This window comes from Salvelinus alpinus, chromosome 2 (genome assembly GCF_045679555.1).
Source record: "Salvelinus alpinus chromosome 2, SLU_Salpinus.1, whole genome shotgun sequence".
Classification (NCBI taxonomy): domain Eukaryota; kingdom Metazoa; phylum Chordata; class Actinopteri; order Salmoniformes; family Salmonidae; genus Salvelinus; species Salvelinus alpinus.
In genome coordinates this window covers 36,777,804-36,800,149 of record NC_092087.1, presented here as the reverse complement: position 1 = coordinate 36,800,149, position 22,346 = coordinate 36,777,804, and the positions used below count along the sequence as shown (strand labels likewise).

At 42.3% G+C, this 22,346-nt stretch overlaps 1 protein-coding gene across 1 annotated transcript in view; it reads left to right on the top strand.

Moving 5' to 3' along the window:
- Positions 1–22,099, top strand: part of LOC139560116 (G-protein coupled receptor 22-like) — a 70,183-nt gene extending 48,084 nt beyond the window's left edge. Inside the window, exon 2 of the mRNA XM_071376636.1 lies at positions 11,330–22,099. Coding sequence (XP_071232737.1) covers positions 11,447–13,153 — 1,707 coding nt within the window. The 5' untranslated portion in view covers positions 11,330–11,446 and the 3' untranslated portion in view covers positions 13,154–22,099. The remainder of the gene's footprint in view (positions 1–11,329) is intronic.
- The last annotated feature ends 247 nt before the right edge of the window (positions 22,100–22,346 follow it).

Here is a 22,346-nt window from a genome sequence, read left to right as displayed (position 1 = left end):
ACTGGTAAATCTGGTGCAGTCCATGAGGAGGAGATGCATTGCAGTACTTAATGCAGCTGGTGACCACACCAGATACTGACTGTTACTTTTGATTTTGACCCCCCTTTGTTCAGGGACACATTATTCCATTTCTGTTAGTCACATGTCTGTGGAACTTGTTCAGTTTATGTCTCAGTTGTTGAATCTTGTTATGTTCATACAAATATTTACACATGTTAATGTTAAGTTTGCTGAAAATAAACGCAGTTGACAGTGAGAGGACGTTTCTATTTTTGCTGAGTTTATAATTGTTTTGTACTGATCAACACCGTGAAACACTAGTTTTGGACCACATGCATAATATTTTACTGTGGATAGCAGTATTTCAATGCACAAGAACGGAAAAAATGGAAATGCGTTTACTCCTTATTCGCCCTTAAGGGGCATGAATGCCCATTATGATTGCTGGACCCATTTTGTCAAAGCCTGTAACATCTTATGTACAAAATGTATCACCATGGTGCAAGTTGGAGAAGCTCATCGCCACTTGCAACAGATCTGTGTGAGTTTTGCAAGGTTGTATGGGAAACAGTATTGCACAACAAATACAGTGCATTCGGAAAGTTTTCAGACCCCTTGACTTTTTCCACATTTTGTTATGTTACAGCCTTTTTCTAAAATGGATTAAATGTTTTTTCCCCCTCATCAATCTACACACAATACGCCATAATGACAAAGCAAAAACTGTTTTTTAGAAATGTTGGCAAATTTATATAAAAAAAATGGAAATATCAGATTTACATAAGTATTCAGAATCTTTTCTCAGTACTTTGTTGAAGCACCTTTAGCAGCGATTACAGCCTCGAGTCTTCTTGGGTATGACGCTACAAGTTTGGCACACCTGGAGTTTCTCCCATGATTTTTCTGCAGATCCTCTCAAGCTCTATCAGGTTGGATGGGGAGCGTCGCTGCACAGCTATTTTCAGGTCTCTCCATAGATGTTCGATTGGGTTCAAGTCCAGGCTCTGGCTGGGCCACTCAAGGACATTCAGAGACTTGTCCCCAAGCCACTCCTGCATTGTCTAGGATCTTTCTGTACTTTGCTCTGATCTTCTTTCCCTCGATTCTAACTAGTGTCCCAGTCCCTGCTGCTGAAAAACATTCCCACAGCATGATGCTGCCACCACCATGCTTCATCGTAGGGATGGTGCCTGGTTCCCTCCAGCCATGATGCTTGGTATTCAGGCCAAATATTTCAATCTTGGTTTCATCAGAGCAGAGAACCTTGTTTCTCATGGTCTGAGAGTCTTTAGGTGACATTGGCAAACTCCAAACGGGCTGTCATGTGCCTTTTACTGAGGAGTGACTTCCGTCTGGCCACTCTACCATAAAGGCCTGATTGGTGGAGTGCTGCAGAGATGGTTGTCCTTCTGGACGATTCTCCCATCTCCACAGAGGAACTCTGGAGCTCTGTCAGAGTGACCATCAGGTTCTTGGTCAACTCCCTGACCAAGGCCCTTCTCCCCCGATTGCTCAGTTTGGCCGGGTGGCCAGCTCTAGGAAGAGTCTTGGTGGTTCCAAACATCTTCCATTTCAGAATAATGGAGGCCACTGTGTTCTTGGGGACCTTGAATGCTGCAGAAATGTTTTGGTACCCTTCCCCAGATCTGTGCCTCGACACAATCCTGTCTCGGATCTCTACAGGCAATGCCTTCAACCTCATGGCTTGCTTTTTGCTCTGACATTTACTGTCAACTGTGGGACCTTATATAGACAGCTGTGTACCTTTCAAAATCATGTCCAATCAATTGGATTTACCATAGGTGGACTCCAATCAAGTTGTAGAAACATCTCAAGGGTGATCAATGGAAACAGGATGCACCCGAGCTCAATTTCAAGTCTCATAGCAAAGGGTCTGAATACTTATGTAAATAAGGTATTTCTTTTTTTTTATTTGTAATTAAATCAATTTTAGAACAAGGCTGTAATTTAACAACAAGTGGAAAAGTCAAGGGGTCTGAATACTTTCCGAATGCATTGTATGCAGCCATTTGAAGAAATGCATTTTGGACTATGGTCCAGTATATGGTTTTTTGTGCTTTCTATTTCAGCAACCAAATGTTTTCAGAGGTCAACAGAAGACCAACAGTCCTTTATTGGCGGGCTTGTTTTTTTATTTTATTGTTTTAAGTGTGTTGCAATACTATATATACAAATAATGTCACCCCTTCAAATTAGTGGATTCGGCTATTTCAACCACACCCGTTGCTGACAGTTTTATAAAAACGATCACACAGCCATGCAATCTCCATAGACAAAAAGTGGCAGTGGAATGGCCCTTACTGAAGAGCTCAGTGACTTTCAATGTGGCACCCTCATAGGATGCCACCTTTCCAACAAGTCAGTTTGTCAAATATCTGCCCTACTAGAGCTGCCTCGGTCAACTGTAAGCACTGTTATTGTGAAGTGGAAACGTCTCGGAGCAACAGCAGCTCTGCCGCAAAGTGGTAGGCCACACAAGCTGTTCAACACAAGAACTGTTCTTCGGGAGCTTCATGAAATAGGTTTCCATGGCCGAAGAGCCGCACGCAAGCCTAAGATCTCCATGCGCAATGCCAAGTGTCGGCTGGAGTGGTGTAAAGCTTGCCGTCATTGGACTCTGGAGCAGTGGAAACGCTTTCTCGGGAGTGATGAATCACGCATCACCATCTGGCAGTCCGATGGATGAATCTGAGTTTGGCGGATGCCAGGAGAATGCTACCTGCCTCAATGCATAGTGCCAACTGTAAAGTTTGGTGGAGGAGGAATAATGGTCTGGGGCTATTTTTCGTGGTTAATGCTGCAGCATACAATGACATTCTAGACGATTCTGCGCTTCCAACTTTGTGGCAACAGTTTGGGGAAAGCCCTTTTCTGTTTCAGCATGACAATGCCCCATGCACAAAGCGAGGTCCTTACAGAAATGGTTTGTCGAGATCGGTGACGAAGAACTTGACTGGCCTGGACAGAGCCCTAAACTCAACACCATCGAACACATTTAGGATGAATTGGAACGCCGACTGCGAACCAGGCCTAATCGCCCAACATCAGTGCCCAACCTCACTAATGCTCTTGTGGCTGAATGGAAGCATTGCCCATGATTTTGGAATGAAATTTTCGACGAGCAGGTATCCACACACTTTTGGTCATGTAGTGTATTTTAAATGTGTGGCTTATTGGGGGCGTGGCTTTCTGATGGTACTTTTTACCACCCATGAGTGGAGGTATTGTACCAGTTTAGGTGGTCTATGGTAGAGGTAGAGTTTTACCTCTTATAAGGAGCAAATGTGTCTTATTTCAGGAAACTAGGTGTATGTTGTTCATCACTACTTTACAGGAGAGGCATTTGGAGTATCAAAATGTGTTTTTTGGAAGACATGCTTTCTGGAACATGTAGAATGGCTGTTACTGAAGAGCTCAGTGACTTTCAGTTTCATGTGCCTTATATAACAAACGTATATGCCATCTGTAAATACGAATAAAACATTAAATTATGAAACTTGTTGGTTTTGCCACAGAAAAAGAACCTAGCCAAAGGAACCTAGCCATGATTGGCTGAGATAATGGATGGGCTGGACATGCCGAAAGATGAATTTGGATTGGTCTGCTTTGTAGCACTCTTCTGATTGTTACATGATCTGCTAAGTATGTGTAGGTAACCCTTTCTAATGTGGCTATTTTGAAAGATATCACAAAGAACTGCATAAGTGTTACTAATGCTCTCCACTTTCTGGAGGATCAAGTTTTGAAATCAGTGAAATGCCTGGTGGATGCAGAGTATGATAGCTATGGAGATGGAGAAAATTATGGTGTTTGATTGCAAATAATGTGGAGGGAGTCAAAAAGAGAACCCACTGAAAAAGGATGTTGTATTAAACACCTGTCTCCGGATTACATCTTCAAACTAAGGTTAGCAATTGCATCCGTGACAGAGAAGGATAAGCGTTCATCCATGTATACTGGTAAGAGTCTAGATAGCTACATTTTCAGTTATTATACGTTTCTAATTTAGTTAGAAAGTAATTTTCATTGCAAGTGAAAGCATACTGTTTGCTAGCTAGCTAACGTTACGTGTGTGATCTCTGTAGTAATATTATTCGTATCTCAGAGCCATTTGCATTGCTAGTTATAGCCTAATGTTAGCTAGCTAGCTAACATTGAACCTAGCTAGTTGGTTAGCATTAGCTACCAGCAAATTTATGTAGGGTAGTAACGTTATGAGTTGGGATTATGGTTAATTGTTTAGCTAGCTAGCTACATGTCTAAACAAAAGACTCCACTATACAAGTTACCATTTCACTGTACTGTTCGGGGGTGTAAAATTCTTAAGTAAAAATACTTTAAAGTACTGCTTAAGGAGTTTTTTTTGGGTATCTGTATTTTACTATTTATATTTTTGACTTTATACTTTTACTTCTCTACATTCCTAAAGAAAATAATGTACTTTTTACTCCATTTTCCCTGACACTCAAAAGTGCAGGTTACATTTTGATTGCTTAGCAGGACATGAAAACGGTCCAATTCACACACAAGGAAACATCCCTGGTCATCCCTACTACCTCTGATCTGACGGACTCATTAAACACACATTCTTTGTTTGTAAATGATGTCGGAGTGTTGGAGTGTGCCCCTGGCTATCCGTAAATAAATAAAAAACAAGAAAATGGTGCCATCTGGTTTGCTTAATATAAGATTTTTTTTAAATTATGTATACTTTTACTTTTGATACTTCAGTATATTTAAAACCAAATAATTTTAGACTTATTTTAGTATTTTACTGGGTGACTTTCACTTTTACTTGTCATTTTCTATTAAGGTATCTTTACTTGTACTCAAGTATGACAATTAGGTACTTTTTCCACCACTGGTACCGTTTACACCTTCATTATCCAGTCCATGTTACAAATAAACTTGTGATTGTATTTGATATAGTGTGTGTTTACCAGAGACGGTAATGTGAAGAACAACATGACCTGCACCAAAGTCAAATTAGCATATAATGTTAGGCCAACAAGACAGTGTCTAAGTTCTAAAATTCACCGGTAGAATGCCCTGCTTTTATTTCGTAACACTCATAACCATAAGCTGTTTTCTGTAATTAGCTCAACATGAACTTGTAATGCTGATATTATTGTGAGTATATTTTCCTGTAATAACAAATGGATTTGTCACTATGGTGGTACTATATAAAGGTAAAAATAAAGTACCTTTCTCCACAGGTAGAAAATCCATCTGACGTATGAACACGGGGGGACAATTATGTAACTATAACTAAAACCTCAAAGGAGGACCTTACAGGGTACTACCCCAGTGACAAGCAGTTGTAGCCCTTTAGGAATAAACCTACAGCTTTATTTCTGAGAGTGTATGTTCCCTCAGCCCTTTGTTCCAGCAACCCTATGTTCCCTCAGGCCTATGTTCCCTCAGCCCTTTGTTCCAGCAACCCTATGTTCCCTCAGGCCTATGTTCCCTCAGCCCTTTGTTCCAGCAACCCTATGTTCCCTCAGGCCTATGTTCCCTCAGCCCTTTGTTCCAGCAACCCTATGTTCCCTCAGGCCTATGTTCCCTCAGCCCTTTGTTCCAGCAACCCTATGTTCCCTCAGACCTATGTTCCCTCAGCCCTTTCTTCCAGCAACCCTATGTTCCCTCAGGCCCATGTTCCCTCAGCCCTTTGTTCCAGCAACCCTATGTTCCCTCAGACCTATGTTCCCTCAGTAGCTTATTGTTATAAGGTAGAAAATGCAGATTATTTCACCATCTACATAAATATGTAAGGGTATATATGGGACCTACTAAATATGTTAAATCACTATGACTTTTACCTTTTGCCAATATTACCAGAGCAGTTCTATGCAAGGGGCAAAAAATGTGTTGCAATAAACATACATCTGATCTGTTATTGGTGGTCCTTATTTATTCATTCATGCAACACTGGATCAACTGACCAAAATATCTGTGTACATCAAGGATGTGAAAAATATACAATTTGTTATCACATTACATCAAGTTTTTTTGTCTATAATGTCCCTCTTTTCTGAATCTGCAAGTCTGATCTACACTAGAGATCCTAATGGCAAATGTCTGGCCTCCTTTCGTTTTCAAGCTAGACTTTGGCTGCGTCCTGGCTCATATGGAGATAAAATATCTGAGATATGGGATGGGGCTGTCGTGGAAATTCATACTGAGAGAGACTTTGTCATTTCTTCAAACAATCTTCATTTAATATTGATTAATTATTTCAATAATGAGACTGTTCAACAGGCAGAGAGCCTAACCTTTAGGCTCTCAAATGCAGAGTTCTTTATATAGCTGACACTAAGAATGCTTAGTCATTGCTGGTTCCACCCCTCCCATCCAGGCCAAGGGGCATCATAAGCCACTCTGGGTTCATCCGGTCGTTATCTGCACAGGGTTGTTGTCATAACCCCACTCTGGCTTAGTTTCCCAGTTGCAAGGATGATTTTGAGACAATGGGGGATTGTTCTACTCCTAAGTTATCTCTAATTAAACACATTCTTGTCTATGTAATGCAGGTCGTTAACTCATTTGTCTGCTCAAGCCATCTCTAGTGACCATACACCCAGACTAGCTGCAGGGAACAAGAGTAGAGAACATAGAAATACAGCATTAGTAGGACAGAAATGTCTTCCCATTTGTTAAGTATTAATTGCTAACTATTAATATCAATCAAATCAGGTAAATACGTAATTTTTCTATCACAGGGCTAAACCAGGCCTAGCCTTAAACATGATTAATACAATAATTTGTATCTGTTTTAAAAGTGACTGGTAGCCAGTGTAGAGAAGCTAAAACTGTTGTAATATTGTTACGTTTCCTGGTGCCTGTTAAAAGCCGAGCTGTAGACAATGGAGTGATTTCTGACTGAGACAGGTATACAAAGAGTTACAGTAATCTAGGCATGAGGAAATGGTTGTGGGCCCAATACAACAACCTCTGATTTCTTATCATTGAGCAGGAGAAAATTGTCAGACATCCAACATTTTATATCAGACACTTGTGAAGGGTAGCTAAGCTAGCTTGGTCACTTGGTCTGATTGGTAAAGAGCTGCGTGTCATCCGCATAGCAGTGAAACTGAATGTTATGATTGCGGATGATGTTACCAAGGTCAACAAGGATGTTATGATAAATAGTGTCAAACTGAGATCCAAAAGAAAAAGAATAGAGCATTCACTGGCATCTGCAGCCAACAGAAGGTCATTACTGACTTTCAATAAAGCACTTTCCATGCTGCGAAGTGAGTGGAAGCCCGACTGGAATTTGTCAAATAAGTTGGTTCATACTGAAATAAGCCACCAATTGCTTGAAAATAACTTTTTTTTAAATTTGGGATACAAAAGGATACTTAGAGAAAGGTCTAAAGTTATTCAGTGAGGAGGGGACTAGATTGGTCTTTTAAAGGAGAGGTTGAACCAGAGCAGTTTTAAAGTACGCTGGAACGGAACAGAGGTCAAGGAACTATTTACAATAGACAGAATGTTGGGACCAACACTTACTCACTCACCAACTGTAGTATTTAATACAGTATTGTCCGTAAAAACACTACAGTCCGCAACAGCACTACACTTTTTGAACTGTAGTAAATACTACAGTGTTTATTTAGCGTACACCCTGCCCATTCCCCTCCCCCATATCCCAATTTGTGCTACCCATAAGTGAGAAACCTACATGCTAAGTGTAGATCATATATGTTCCAGAAATGGAGCAGAGGTGCTGCAATATCTGTCGAGGTCTGAGTCCTTCCTACCTGCCTACAGATTATGGAAAACGCACTATTTAATAATTCTCCTGTAGGAGAAAGCTTCCACTTCTATGTCAAAAACACTACACTGCAAAACACAACATTAATTACAATAGTATATACTAGTTTTCTTTTACTGTAGTATTTATAATGTAGTTAACTGTAAATGCTTGGTGGTGGAAAAAGTACCACATTTTTATACTTGAGTAAAAGTAAATATACCTTAATAGAAAAGTAAAAGTGAAAGTCACCCAGTAAAATATATTTTTGTAATTTTTACCCCACTGAAATGTAACAAATGCTTTTGGGTGTAATTTTTTTTTTACGGGAGTAAAAAGTATATTTTTCCTTTAGGAATTTAGTGGCATAAAAGTTAAAAATATACATAGGATAGGAAAGTACAGATACCCAAAAAAACTACTTAAGTAGTACTTCAAAGTATTTCTACTTAGTTACCACTGTCAATACTACAGTAAATACTACAGTAAAGTCTGCAAAAACACTAGAGTGAGTACTATAGTATTTACACCATAGTATACTATTTATGCCATAGTATAGAAATAGAAAGGTTCAGGAGACATTATCTATAGGACGCATGCAGGAGAGAAGAAAAACAGTACAACACTCAACACTCAACACTAAAGTGCCCTAAGTGAGTTCTGTATTGTCATTTTATCTGACCAGAATGAATTTGGCCCTTCATTAAGTGTGTGTTCTCATGCAGTTTGAACATGAAAAGGTCCACCAGAGAATTGATGGTATTTCAAGCTGAGGAGTTAGTTTAACCAATTCAACTTGGTTACATAACGTTCTGAGCCACATCTGAGCAAACTGCACATGTGGCTCAGAACCTTGTCTGTGAGAGAATCAAACTTGAAAAGGAGATGTGTGCCAACTAGGGCAACATAAGCTGGAGGGAGGCACGGCTTGGATCTAAAAAACAGACAGATGAGCGTTGTAGGGAAGAGATGGAGGGGAGGGAGGGGTGTTGCTGGTTCCTACTAGCCTTGTTTATGTTCCAACGCACCCCTCTGAAAACTATTAACTGTCGCCACACTCAGTTGGCCCTGGGCTATGTCAACAAAGCCCTGTACGCTCTATAACGCACCCCAACAAGGAACGATGAAACCTGCTCATCAACATGTGAAACCTCTCCTCTCATTACCTATCCACGGGTTAAATTAAGCAATGAAAGCGTGGGATTTAACAGAGATTTGGAGGGTGTTTGTTTTGTAAAAAGGTTTGACTGTGTTTCACCTCATCTGTGGGCAGAGAAAGACTGGCTGGACTCATATGAAGATTGATCATCATTGGAACAGTGCTTGAATGTGTCTCCTATCTGGATATGTATTTATTAGTCTTTTTTGAGAAAAGAGGACTTTTCCATAACGTATGCATGTTATCTGACCTAGTTAATGGAGGGTGTATGTTGTGTAAGGATGAACCGCCCACCCACTCTCTCAGAATGTGGGCAGTGAGATATGCAGCTCCTCCTTACTGGTTCAGGGATACAGACAGGCGGTAGAATACAGGAGGTAGGGAGTTCTGTAGGCCAATATCTCCCCATTGGCTTGTTAAAAAGCTGTGGGTGCTGCTTGTGGCACTTCCATCTGCTCACCTCCAACTTCACGGCACTCACAAACACACACACACACACACACACACACACACACACACACACACACACACACACACACACACACACACACACACACACACACACACACACACACACACACACACACACACACACACACCACACTCCGTGCCATCCTCAGAGAAGGAAAAGTATTCTCACCACCCTCCACCCCCTAGAACTATTTCCAGTGCCTCCATGACACATGTTGTTTTCTCAGCTCTGATCATACATCATACCTCTAGTCCAGTGGTTCCCAAACTTTTTATAGTCCCGTACCACTTAAAACACTCAACCTCCAACTGCGTACCCCCTCTAGCACCAGGGTCAGCGCACTCTCAAATATTGTTTTTTTGCCATCATTGTAAGCCTGCCACACACACAATATACAATACATTTATTAAACATAAGAATGAGTTTTTGTCACAACCCGGCTCGGCAGGGCATGAAGTGACAAAGAGCTCTTATAGGACCAGGGCACAAATAATAATAGAATAATAATAAATAATTTTGCTCATTATTTAGCCATCTTACATATAAAACCTTATTTGTTCATGAAAAATTGTGAATAACTCACCACAGGTTAATGAGAAGGGTGTGCATGAAAGGATGCACATACCTCTGCAATGTTGGGTTGTATTGGAGAGAGTCTGTATTAAATAATTTTTCACACACAGTCTGTGCCTGTATTTAGTTTTCATGCTAGTGAGGGCTGAGAACCCACTCTCACATAGGTACGTGGTTGCAAAGGGCATCAGTGTCTTAACAGCGCGATTTCCAAGGCAAGAAACTCTGAGCACAGCCCTGCCAGAAATCTGGCAGTGGCTTCTGATTAAATTCAATTTTCACAGAAACGCTTGTTGCCATTTCGATGAGGCTCTCTTGTTCAGATATCAGTAAGTGGACTGGAGGCAGGGCATGAAAGGGATAACGAATCCAGTTGTTTGTGTCGTCCGTTTCGGGAAAGTACAGTACCTACGTAATTGCATACCCAGATCACTCAGGTGCTTTGCTTTAACAAAGTTAACCATTTTCACTGTAGTGTCGAAAACGTCTTTCAAGCCTCTTGGTGGATGCTGCAGTGTACCCAAGTGGCGTCGGGAGCAACTGCTTGCACGTGTGTTACCACTCCACTATGTCTCCCTGTTATTGCTTTTGCGCCATCAGTACAGATACCGACATATCTTGACCACCAAAGTGCATTTGATGTCACAAAGCTGTCCAGTACTTTAAAAATACCCTCTCATGTTGTCCAGGTTTCCAGTGGTTTGCAGATGAGGATGTCTTCCTTAATTGACCCCCCATAAACGTAACGGACATATACCAGGAGCTGTGCCAGGCCTGCCACATCTGTTGACTCATCCAGCTGCATCGCATATAATTCACTGGCTTGTATGCGAAGCAGTAATTGTTTCAAAACATCTCCTGCCATGTCACTGATGCGTCATGAAACAGTGTTGTTTGATGAAGGCATTGTCTGTATAGTTTTTTTGGCCTTTTCCCCCAGCATTGTCCCAGTCATATCCGCGGCAGCAGGAAGAATTAAGTCCTCCACAATAGTGTGGGGCTTGCCTGTCCTAGCCACTAGGTAGCTCACCATATAAGACGCTTCTAGCCCCTTCTTATTAATGGTATCTGTTGTTTTTATACATGTCTTACTACTCGAAAGTCGTCTTTATTCTCGCTCAAAACACTCCCGTGGCTTATTTTTCAAATTGTCATGTTTCATTTCTAAATGTCTGCACAAGAGTGAAGGTTTCCCGCGAGAGAGTAATGGTTAATGTGATTGGATGTTAATTAATCATGGTTGCTGCATATTTGTTGTTGGCGAATTAAGAGGAGCTCTAGGTCCTATAGCTAAATGTGATAGATACTAGCTGAGCTATTCACCCTCCTTCTCTCCTTCTCTCCACAGAACTTCAGAGAGGTGCAGACCTGTCAATCACTCTCATCAGCGTCCAGTCAAAGCCAGGAGAAAAGGAGAGGGCAGGGCATGGACTGGCTTGGCCGTTGCTATGCATGAGCGAGTGCCATGGTGTCCATGGAGACCAAGGGCTATACTGACCTCCTGGAGACCAGCGATGGGCAGGGGTCGGGACTTTTGGAGAGAGGGGACGTGTCGGGGACTGAGGAGGGCTGGAGCGTCCCCTTACCCCTGGGCTTCCAGGTGTCCCTCACCACCGTGCTGATGCTGGAGCTGGTGCTCGGCTTCAGCAGCAACCTGACCGTGCTGGTGCTCTACTGCGCCCAGTCCAACCTGGTTGACTCAGTCAGCAACATGGTTACAGTCAGCTTGCACGTGCTGGACATCCTGGTGTGTGTGCTGTGTCTGCCGCTGACCGTGGCGATCATCCTGCTCCCAGTGGACGGTAGTGGCGGGGGCAGCCTGGCTACGCTGTGCTGCTTCCATGAGGCCTGCGTAACCTTCACCAGTGTGGCCACGGCCATCAATGTGCTGGTCATCAGCCTGGACCGCTACGACATCACCGTCCGTCCAGCCACGCGGCTGCTGACTCCGCGACGTGCTGCACTCCTCCTGGCTGCCGTTTGGGCCATATCACTGGCCGTCTTCTTCCTGCCCTTCCTGGAGGGGGACTTCTTCTCAATAGGGTCTGACGCGGAGGACAGCGAGATTGGAGGAGGGTTGGAGATGGACATGGGGGATCTGATACCTGAGTCTGATTCTGAAGCCCCTACTGGACTGACCCCCACTGGGCAAAACCACACTGGGCTAACCGTCACTCCCTCCACCCCCTCTACTCCATACTACTCCCACCCCCTGCCGCCATTGAGGCAGAACCGGACACTGCTATGTGTGGGTGGGCAGGGCTACCACACAGGCCTGGCCATGTACTACCACCTCCTCCTGCAGGTGCCCTGCTTCTTCATCGCCGTGGTCGTCATGTTGTTCACATACTCCCGCATCCTGCAGGCCCTCAACATCCGCATCGGCACCCACATCAAGAGGGGCCCACGGGCCTCCAATAAGGACTCAGGCTGCAGGATCCGCAGGCGGAGACAAAGGAGGAAGGGGCTGAGTCTGGCCACAGAGGGGAGAGGTTCCTCCAGCCAGAACCAACGCCTCACCCACCCGCCCCTCATCCCATCCCCCAGCTCCCTCCCGCCCCTCTCCTCCATGCCGCTGGTTACCTCTGACAGTGGGGCCACGGGGGTCACCAACACCGCCGCCACCACCCCCAGCGCCACCACCCCAGCGACTCCTAACCCCACTGATGGCATCTCCCCCCCACCGGCGGCGGCGGCAGACCGCCCAGGCGTCCAGGCTTCTGTGTCAGCCATCATCGCCCTGAGGAGGGCCGTGAGGCGCCACCGGGACCGGCGGGAGCGCCAGCGGAGAGTCTTCAAGATGTCCCTGATCATCATCTCTTCTTTCCTGGGCTGCTGGGCTCCTCTGTCCATGGTGAACGTGTTGATACTGTGTCTGGGCCCCAGCGATGGCCTGGTACGTGTGAGGCTCTGCTTCCTGGCCATGGCATACGGCACCACCATCTTCCACCCGCTACTCTATGCCTTCACCAGGCAGAAGCTGCGTAAAGCGCTGAAGACCCATGTCAAGAAGAGGGTGGTGTCCCTGCTGCAGGTGGACCCGGCGCCCAACGGGGGAACTGTTATTCACAACTCCTGGGTGCAGGGGGGTGGACAGAGGAAGGGACGCAAGCCCCGACTGGAGGGCAGTGACGCCACCAGTAACTGCCTAACAGTGGCTGTGAGAGAATGAGGGGCCGTGCAGCTGTGCGTGTGCGTGCGTGTGCAAGCGAGCGTGCATGTGTATATGGGTGTACAGTATGTGATAGTTGACAAAGGTCACACGACATCATCAGCACCTCCCTCCATCCAGATGTGTGATGATGGCAGGTGGACCCAGAGCTCTAATTAACATCAGACCTGCTCTGTGATCTATGTACACAGCTCATCATTAGTCCCCCAGTTAACGACAAGATGGCCACTCCTTCTCCATGGCAATGCCAAGCTACAAAGCAATATGTGACATCACCTGCGTTGCCGCAACCTTAGTTACTGTAGATATACATCCCAGTATAGGTACAGAGCAAAAATATCCACACACATTGATCAACCTGTTGTCATTCACGGAACAAGTGAACACAATATCTACCTGCACACAGATCTCAATGAGAGTCAATATCCAGTAACAGTTTATCATTTGATTAGTCATGCATTAAAGGAGAAGTTCTTTTTTACAACCTTTTTTTACAACCTATTTTTGATGTACTGTAAATGGCATGTTATAGAAGGGTCCTGACACCTTTTTTGTGATTTCATGTTTTTTGTTTTATTTTACTTACCCCAAACAGCAAATTGCTTCCTCATCCTCATTGTGTAGTATGAGGGCCCCGAAAAAATATGAACAAAGGCTCCAAAAACACCCAAATAAAATAAAACGTTATTTGTTGCATACACATATTTAGCAGATGTTATTGCGGTTGTAGCAAAATGCTTTTGTTCCTAGCTCCAACAGTGCAATAATATATAACAATACACAAAAATGCTAATGAATCTAAAAAGTAAAAGAATGAAATTAAGAAATATAGAAATATTAGGACGAGCAATGTCAGAGTCCAGAGTGTGTGTGTGTGTGTGTGTGTGTTTATATATATATATATATACATACACACACAGTTAAAGTCGGAAGTTTACATACACCTTAGCCAAATACATTTAAACTCAGTTTTTCACAATTCCTGACATGTAATCCTAGTAAAAATTCCCTGTCTTACGTCAGTTAGGATCACCACTTTATTTTAAGAATGTGAAATTTCAGAATAATAGTAGAGAGAATTATTTATTTCAGCTTTTATTTCTTTCATCACATTCCCAGTGGGTCAGAAGTTTACATACACTCAATTAGTATTTGGTAGCATTGCCTTTAAATTGTTTAACTTGGGTCAAATGTTTCGGGTAGCCTTCCATAAGCTTCATAAGCAATAAGTTGGGTGAATTTTGGCCCATTCCTCCTGACAGAGCTGGTGTAACTGAATCAGGTTTGTAGGCCTCCTTGCTCGCACATGCTTTTCAGTTCTGGCCACAAATTATATATAGAACCATCCACCAGGGCTTTGTGATGGCCACCCCAATACCTTGACTTTGTTGTCCTTAAGCCATTTTGCCACAACTTTGGAAGTATGCTTGGGGTCATTGTCCATTTCGAAGACCCATTTGTGATCAAGCTTTAACTTCCTGACTGATGTCTTGAGATGTTGCTTCAATATATCCACATACTTTTCCTACCTCATGATGCCATCTATTTTGTGAAGTGCACCAGTCTCTCCTGCAGCAAAGCACCCCCACAACATGATACTGCCACCTCCGTGCTTCGTGGTTGGGATGGTTTTCTTCGGCTTGCAAGCCTCCCCTTTTTCCTCCAAACATAACGATGGTCATTATGGCCAAACAGTTCTATTTTGTTTCATCAGACCAGAGGACATTTCTCCAAAAAGCAGTTGCAAACCATATTCTGGCTTTTTTATGGCGGTTTTGGAGCAGCGGCCTTTCAGGTTATGTCGATATAAGACTCGTTTTACTGTGGATATAGATCGTTTTGTACCCGTTTCCTCCAGCATCTTCACAGGGTCCTTTGCTGTTGTCCTGGGATTGATTTGCACTTTTCGCACCAAAGTACGTTCATCTCCAGGAGACAGAACGCGTTTCCTTCCTGAGCGGTATGATGGCTGCGTGGTCCCATGGTATTTATACTTGCGTACTATTGTTTGTAGAGATGAACATCGTACCTTCAGGCGTTTGAAAATTGCCCCCAAGAATGATCCTTGGCCTATTTATTTGGATTTTCCATTGATGAGTCACTGAGTTTGAAGGTAGGCCTTGAAATACATCCACAGGTACACCTCCAATTAACTCAAATGATGTCAATTAGCCTATCAGAAGCTTCTAAAGCCATGACATCATTTCTGGGAATTTTCCAAGCTGTTTAAAGGCACAGTCAACTTAGTGTATGTAAACTTCTGACCCACTGGAATTGTGATACAGTGAATTATAAGTGAAATAATCTGTCTGCAAACAATTGTTGGAAAAATTACTTGTGTCGTGCACACAGTAGATGTCCTAAACGACTTGCCAAAACTATAGTTTGTTAACAAGAAATTTGTGGAGTGGTTGAAAAACGAGTTTTAATGACCCCATCGTAAGTGTATGTAAACTTCCGACTTCAACTTCGTGTATATATATTATATATATATAGGTAAAGATATAGATAGATCTTTTTTTATATTGATTCATTATTTACATAATTATTCAGACCCTTCGCTTTGAGACTGGAAATTTAGCTCCAGTGCATCCTGTTTCCATTGATCATCCTTGAGATGTTTTTACAAATTGATTGGAATCCACCTGTGGTAAATTCTATTGATTGGACATGATTTTGAAAGACACACACGTGGCCAAAAGTTTTGAGAATGACACAAATATACATTTTCACAAAGTCTGCTGCCTCAGTTTGTATGATGGCAATTTGCATATACTCCAGAATGTTATGAAGAGTGATCAGATGATTTGCAATTAATTGCAAAGTCCCTCAAAAAAAAATCCACTGCATTTCAGCCCTGCCACAAAAGGACCAGCTGACATCATGTCAGTGATTCTCTCATTAACACAGGTGTGAGTTGACGAGGACAAGGCTGAAGATCACTCTGTCATGCTGATTGAGTTCAAATAACAGACTGGAAGCTTCAAAAGGAGGGTGGGGCTTGGAATCATTGTTCTTCCTCTGTCAACCATGGTTACCTGCAAGGAAACACGTGCCGTCATCATTGCTTGCACAAAAAGGGCTTCACAGGCAAGGACATTGCTGCCAGTAAGATTGCACCTAAATCAACCATTTATCGGATCATCAAGAACTTCAAGGAGAGCAGTTCAATTGTTGTGAAGAAGGCTTCAGGGCGCCCAAGAAATTCCAGCAAGCACCAGGGCCATCTCCTAAAGTTGATTCAGCTGTGAGATTGGTGCACCACCAGTACAGAGCTGGCTCAGGAATGGCAGCAGGCAGGTGTGAGTGCATCTGCACGCACAGTGAGGCGAAGACTTTTGGAGGATGGCCTGGTGTCAAGAAGGGCAGCAAAGAAGCCACTTCTCTCCAGGAAAAACATCAGGGATAGACTGATATTCTGCAAAAGGTACAGGGATTGGACTGCTGAGGACTGGGGTAAAGTTATTTTCTCTGATGAATCCCCTTTCTGAATGTTTGGGGCATCTGGAAAAAAGCTTGTCCAGAGAAGACAAGGTGAGCGCTACCATCAGTCCTGTGTCATGCCAACAGTAAAGCATCCTGAGACCATTCATGTGTGGGGTTGCTTCTCAGCCAAGGGAGTAGGCTCACTCACAATTTTGTCTAAGAACACAGCCATGAATAAAGAATGGTACCAACACATCCTCCAAGAGCAACTTCTCCCAACCATCCAGGAACAGTTTGGTGATGAATAATGCCTTTTCCAGCATGATGGGGCACCTTGCCATAAGGCAAAATTGATAACTAAGTGGCTCGGGGAACAAAACATCGATATTTTGGGTCCATGGCCAGGAAACTCCCCAGACCTTAATCCCAATGAGAACTTGTGGTCAATCCTCAAGACGCGGGTGGACAAACAAAAACCCACAAATTCTGACAAACTCCAAGCATTGATTATGCAAGAATGGGCTTCCATCAGTCAGGATGTGGCCCAGAAGTTAATTGACAGCATGCCAGGGCAGATTGCGGAGGTCTTGAAAAAGAAGGGTCAACACTGCAAATATTGACTCTTTGCATCAACTTCATGTACTTGTCAATAAAAGCCTTTGACACTTATGAAATGCTTGTAATTATACTTCAGTATTCCATAGTAACATCTGACAAAATATCTAAAGACACTGAGGCAGCAAACTTTGTGAAAATTAATATTTGTGTAATTCTCAAAACTTTTGGCCAGGACTGTATCTAAGATCCTACAGTTGACAGTGCATGTTAGAGCAAAAAACAAGCCATGAGGTCGAAGGAAGTGTCCGTAGAGCTCCGAGACAGGATTGTGTAAAGGCACAGACCTGGGGAAGGGTACCAAACAAATTCTACAGCATTGAATGTCTCCAAGAACTCAGTGGCCTCCATCATTCCTGAATGGATGTAGATTGGAACCACCAAGACTCTTCCAGAATTGGCCGCCCGGCCAAACTGAGCAATCTGGGGAAAAAGGCCTTGGTCAGGGAGGTGACAAAGAACCCAATGGTCACTCTGACAGAGCTCTAGAGTTCCTCTGTGGAGATGGGAGAACCTTCCAGAAGGACAACCATTTCTGCTGCACTCCACAGATCAGGCCTTTAAGCCACTCCTCAGTAAAAGGCACATGACAGCCCGCTTGGAGTTAAAGACTCTCAGACCGTGAGAACAAGATTCTCTGGTCTGATGAAACGTCTGGAGGAAACCTGGCACCATCCCTACGGTGAAGCTTGGTGGTGGCAGCATCATGCTATGGGGATGTTTTTCATTTGCAGGGACTGACAGACTAGTCAGGATCAAGGGAAAGATGAACATAGCAAAGTATAGTGAGATCCTTGATGAACACATGTTCCAGAGCGCTCAGGATCTCAGAATGGGGCGAAGGTTCACCTTCCAACAGGACATGACCCTAAGCACACAGCCAAGACAACACAGGAGTGGCTTCAGGACAATACTTTAAATGTCATTAAGTGGCCCAGCCAGAGCCTGGACTTGAACCCAATCGAACATATCTGGAGAGGTTTGAAAATAGCTGTGCAGCAATACTCCCCATCCAACCTGACAGAGCTTGAGAGGATCTGCAGAGAATAAATGGGAGAAACTCCCCAAATATAGGTGTGCCAAGCTTGTAGCATCATACCCAAGAAGACTCAATGCTGTAATCACTGCCAAAGGTGCTTCAACAAAGTACTGAGTAAAGAGTCTGAATACTTATGTAAGTGTGATATGTCAGTTTTTTAATTTGAAATAAATTAGCAAAGATTACAAAAAAATAGTTTTTGCTTTGTCATTATGGGGTATTGTGTGTAAGTTGAGGGGTAAAACCAATTTAATCAATTTTAGAATAAAGCTTTCACGTAACAAAATGTGAAAAAGGTCAAGGGGTCTGAATATTTTCCGAAGGCACTTTATATCGATAGAATATGTAGTATATATGAAGAATAGTATATGTACAGCAATAGTTAAATAGGATAGGCCTTGACCAGAATACAGTATATACATATTAAGTGAGTAAACAGTATGTAAACATTATTAAAGTGACCAGTGTTATGTACATAGGGCAGCAGCCTCTAAGGTGCATGGTAGAGTAACCGGGTTGTAGCCGGCTAGTGACAGTGACTAAAGTTCAGCAAGCCAAGTTTCTTCAGCTTCCTGAGGTTGAAGAGTTGCTGCTGCTTCTTCTTCACCACACTGTCTGTTTGGGTGGACCATTTCAGATTGTCAGTGATGTGTACATCCTTTAGAAACTGCAAAGATCTAAGGATAGTAATGCAGGTCTTTAGATGTTGTACACATGAAATTGTGCCATTCTGAACTTTATCCGCAATGTTATATTCCCTTTTGCGCGGCAGGATCTGTTTCCCCTATCCAGCTGTTCCATTCTCCTTGTAGCCTGCTGCTACAGGTAACTACCAAAATAGAGGAAACACCAACATAAAGTGTCTTAATAGGGCGTTGGGCCACCACACCGGCCAGAAAAGCTTCAATGCGCCTTAGCATAGATTCTACAAGTGTCTGGAACTTCCTGTGTGAAAGCACCCCAGCTTTCAATATGCTTTGTATCCCTCATTTACTCAAGTGTTTCCTTTATTTTGGCAGTTACCTGTAGAATAGACCGAGAGGTATCGCTAGAGTTACAACAACATTGAGTATAACATTACATGTAAAGTTCAGAATGACACAATTTCATGTTTACAACATCTAAAGACCTGCATCACTATACTGAGAGCTTTGCAGTTTCTAAAAGGATGTATTTGGGTGTTTTTGGAGCCTTTGTTCATGTTTTGGGGGGGGCCCCAAAACATGGGGTAAGTTTTTGGGGTAAGTTTCTCAAAAACATGTAAAATCATGCCTGGACCCTTCTATAACATGCTATTTATATATTTTTTTTAAATAGAGATTTGGTTGTAACAAAAAAAACTCCTTAATTTCCTTTCTCAAATGATTCTGAATGTGTTACTGTATGTCTTGTGTTTACAAGAGTGTAGTGTGCGTGTGTGTGGTTCTATATAGTTCCAAATAAGGGTTCTTGGGGTTGTAAACATAGCGGATCCTTTTTGGTGCTATCTAGAATCCTTTTTTGAAGGTTCTGTAAAGAACCATGCTTACAGGGTTCTAAATAGAACCTTTATGGTGCTATAAAGAACCATTTCATAAGGTTCTACAGTATATAGCACCACAAAGAGTTCCGCTATGGTAACAACCTTTTTGGGGGCTAATTAGAACCTGTTTTAAATAACCTTTGTCAAAGGTTCTACAAAGAACCTTTTGAAGAACCATACAGGGTTTTATATTGTGGTTAGTAGCCATATGATATTGTTACATTTCCATAAGTGTTAATCCACAAACTGAATCAGGTGTGCTAGCTCCGGAACAGCTCAGGGTCCTTGAGGAGAAAAATGAAAACCACTGATATAGTCAACAGCTCATAGTTGACACAAAACCTTATGTGGGTCTTTCATAAGACATCATTATTGACCAGTCTTTTTTTCATATGCAATGACATAATACAACAGATTAGATCAACTGGGATAGCACTCTCAATCATGGTTGCACAAAAAGAGCTGTGCGCAAACCACACCCTAAATATATTCCAATGAGCCGCTGCCCCTACATTTGAATGATCACTAAAAGATGAAAGAACGATTTTCTTAACTGCAAAAAACCATTGAAGGGCTCAAAGGGTTCATTGAGTCATTATGGTTCCACATAGAACCATAACCCTTACCAAAGAACCCTTGAGGAACCCTCTTTTTCTTAGAGGGCAGATGGTTGCACCACTGTGAACCATCCCAGGCTTCAGAGTTAAACAGGTCCTGGAGCAGCATTTGGAGGTTGTTTTCGATCTGTGTCTACCTCCTCCTCAGGGCTTTATATCTAAAATAGACAGCATTATATTGTTATCATTTGTTAATGTTTCATGTGTTAGAATTTGATTTTGTTTATGTATTTTTTACTTTTCTAAACTTAATATTTGAACTTGATTATTGAATGATTTAATTGAAGAAGAAAAAATTGAATTAAAAAACTGGTAATGACTTTTGGATAAAGAACAAGTAGAATGACCTTTATATATACAGTACTTTTGTCATGTTTTCAGACCACTTGACTTTTTCCACATTTTGTTACATTCAATCGTCAATCTACACACACTACCCCATAATGACAAAGCAAAAACATTTTGAGTCTCATTACAAAGGGTCTGATTACTTATGTAAATAAGGTATTTGTGTTTTTTTTATGTTTAATGCATTTGCAAACATTTCTAAAAACCTGTTTTCACTTTGTCATTATGGGGTATTGTGTGTAGATGAATAAAGATGTTTTATTTATTTAATCAATTTTAGAATAAGGCTGTAACATAAGAAAATGTGAAAAAAGTCAAGGGGTCTGAATACTTTCCAAATGCACTGTATCTCCCTCTGAAGCATGTTGAACATATACAGTTACATCACTGCACCAGCCCTCAGTTATTGTGATAGGTATTAGCCTAGTTATAGCCATGAAGTAGGTAGGCTACATACATTACCAGTCAAAAGTTTGGACACACTTACTCATTCAAAGGTTTTTCTTTATTTGTACTATTTTCTACATCATAGAATAATAGTGAAGACATCAACACTATGATTGATGGGACAATGACCCAACACACCTCCAGGCTGTGTAAGGGCTATTTGACCATGAAGGAAACCTGGCCTCCACAATCACCTGACCTCAACCCAATTGAGATGGTTTGGGATGAGTTGGACCACAGAGTGAAGGAAAAGCAGCCAACAAGTGTGTGCAAAGCTGTCATCAATGCAAAGGGTAGCTACTTTGAAGAATCTCAAGTATAAAATATATTTCAATTTTTTTTAACACTTTCTTGGTTACTACATGATTCCATATGTTATTTCATCATTTTGATGTTTTTCCTATTATTCTACAATAATAGTGAAGATGAATGAATAGGTGTGTGCAAACTTTTGACTGGTACTGTATGATCAAAAGTTTGGGTAGACTATGTATGGCTCTCAAGTGTGAAGGAACTTTTTCAGTCTCTTTTGTGGGTTACTATAATATAGGTCCTCCTTTTCCCTCCTACTTCACTTTGGAGCCAGACGGAAGGAATTAATTCCTGTGTATTTATATATGTACATGTTCAGGGATGTAAATATTCTAATATCTAGCTCTTAGGGGTTTGAGTGGAAGGATTATTTTGTGTTGCAGCAGTCATCTGCTGACCAGAATATCAGCCGTGCTGAGTGAGAGGGTAAGAAAACACACATGGAAGAGATCAAACATCTAAATGTATTTTGTTTCTGTATGTGCGTACCGTACTGTACATTTATTGCCATGTATATAGAGATAGTATTGTACATGATTTCTATTGTGTTGTTATATTGTATTTCTTATTAGAACATGACAAAATCTGGAATAATAATTAAAAAAAGACTGTGCACATGCCTACATGCCTTTTCATTTACATAGTGAGTATCTTACACAGAGAGAGGAGCTTGAGTGTGTGTGTGGGAGAGAGAGAGCACTCCCAGTCCCATCGTGAACCTGCTCTACTGTCAATCAACTCTGCACAGCACACATTCCATTCCATTGGGATTTTGGTGTGACCTGATTCATTGTATTGTAGGCTACATGGTTTGCCATTTTCGATTAATGTTAGCTGCTCAGTTAGCCTTGACTGTGGCTCTGAGCA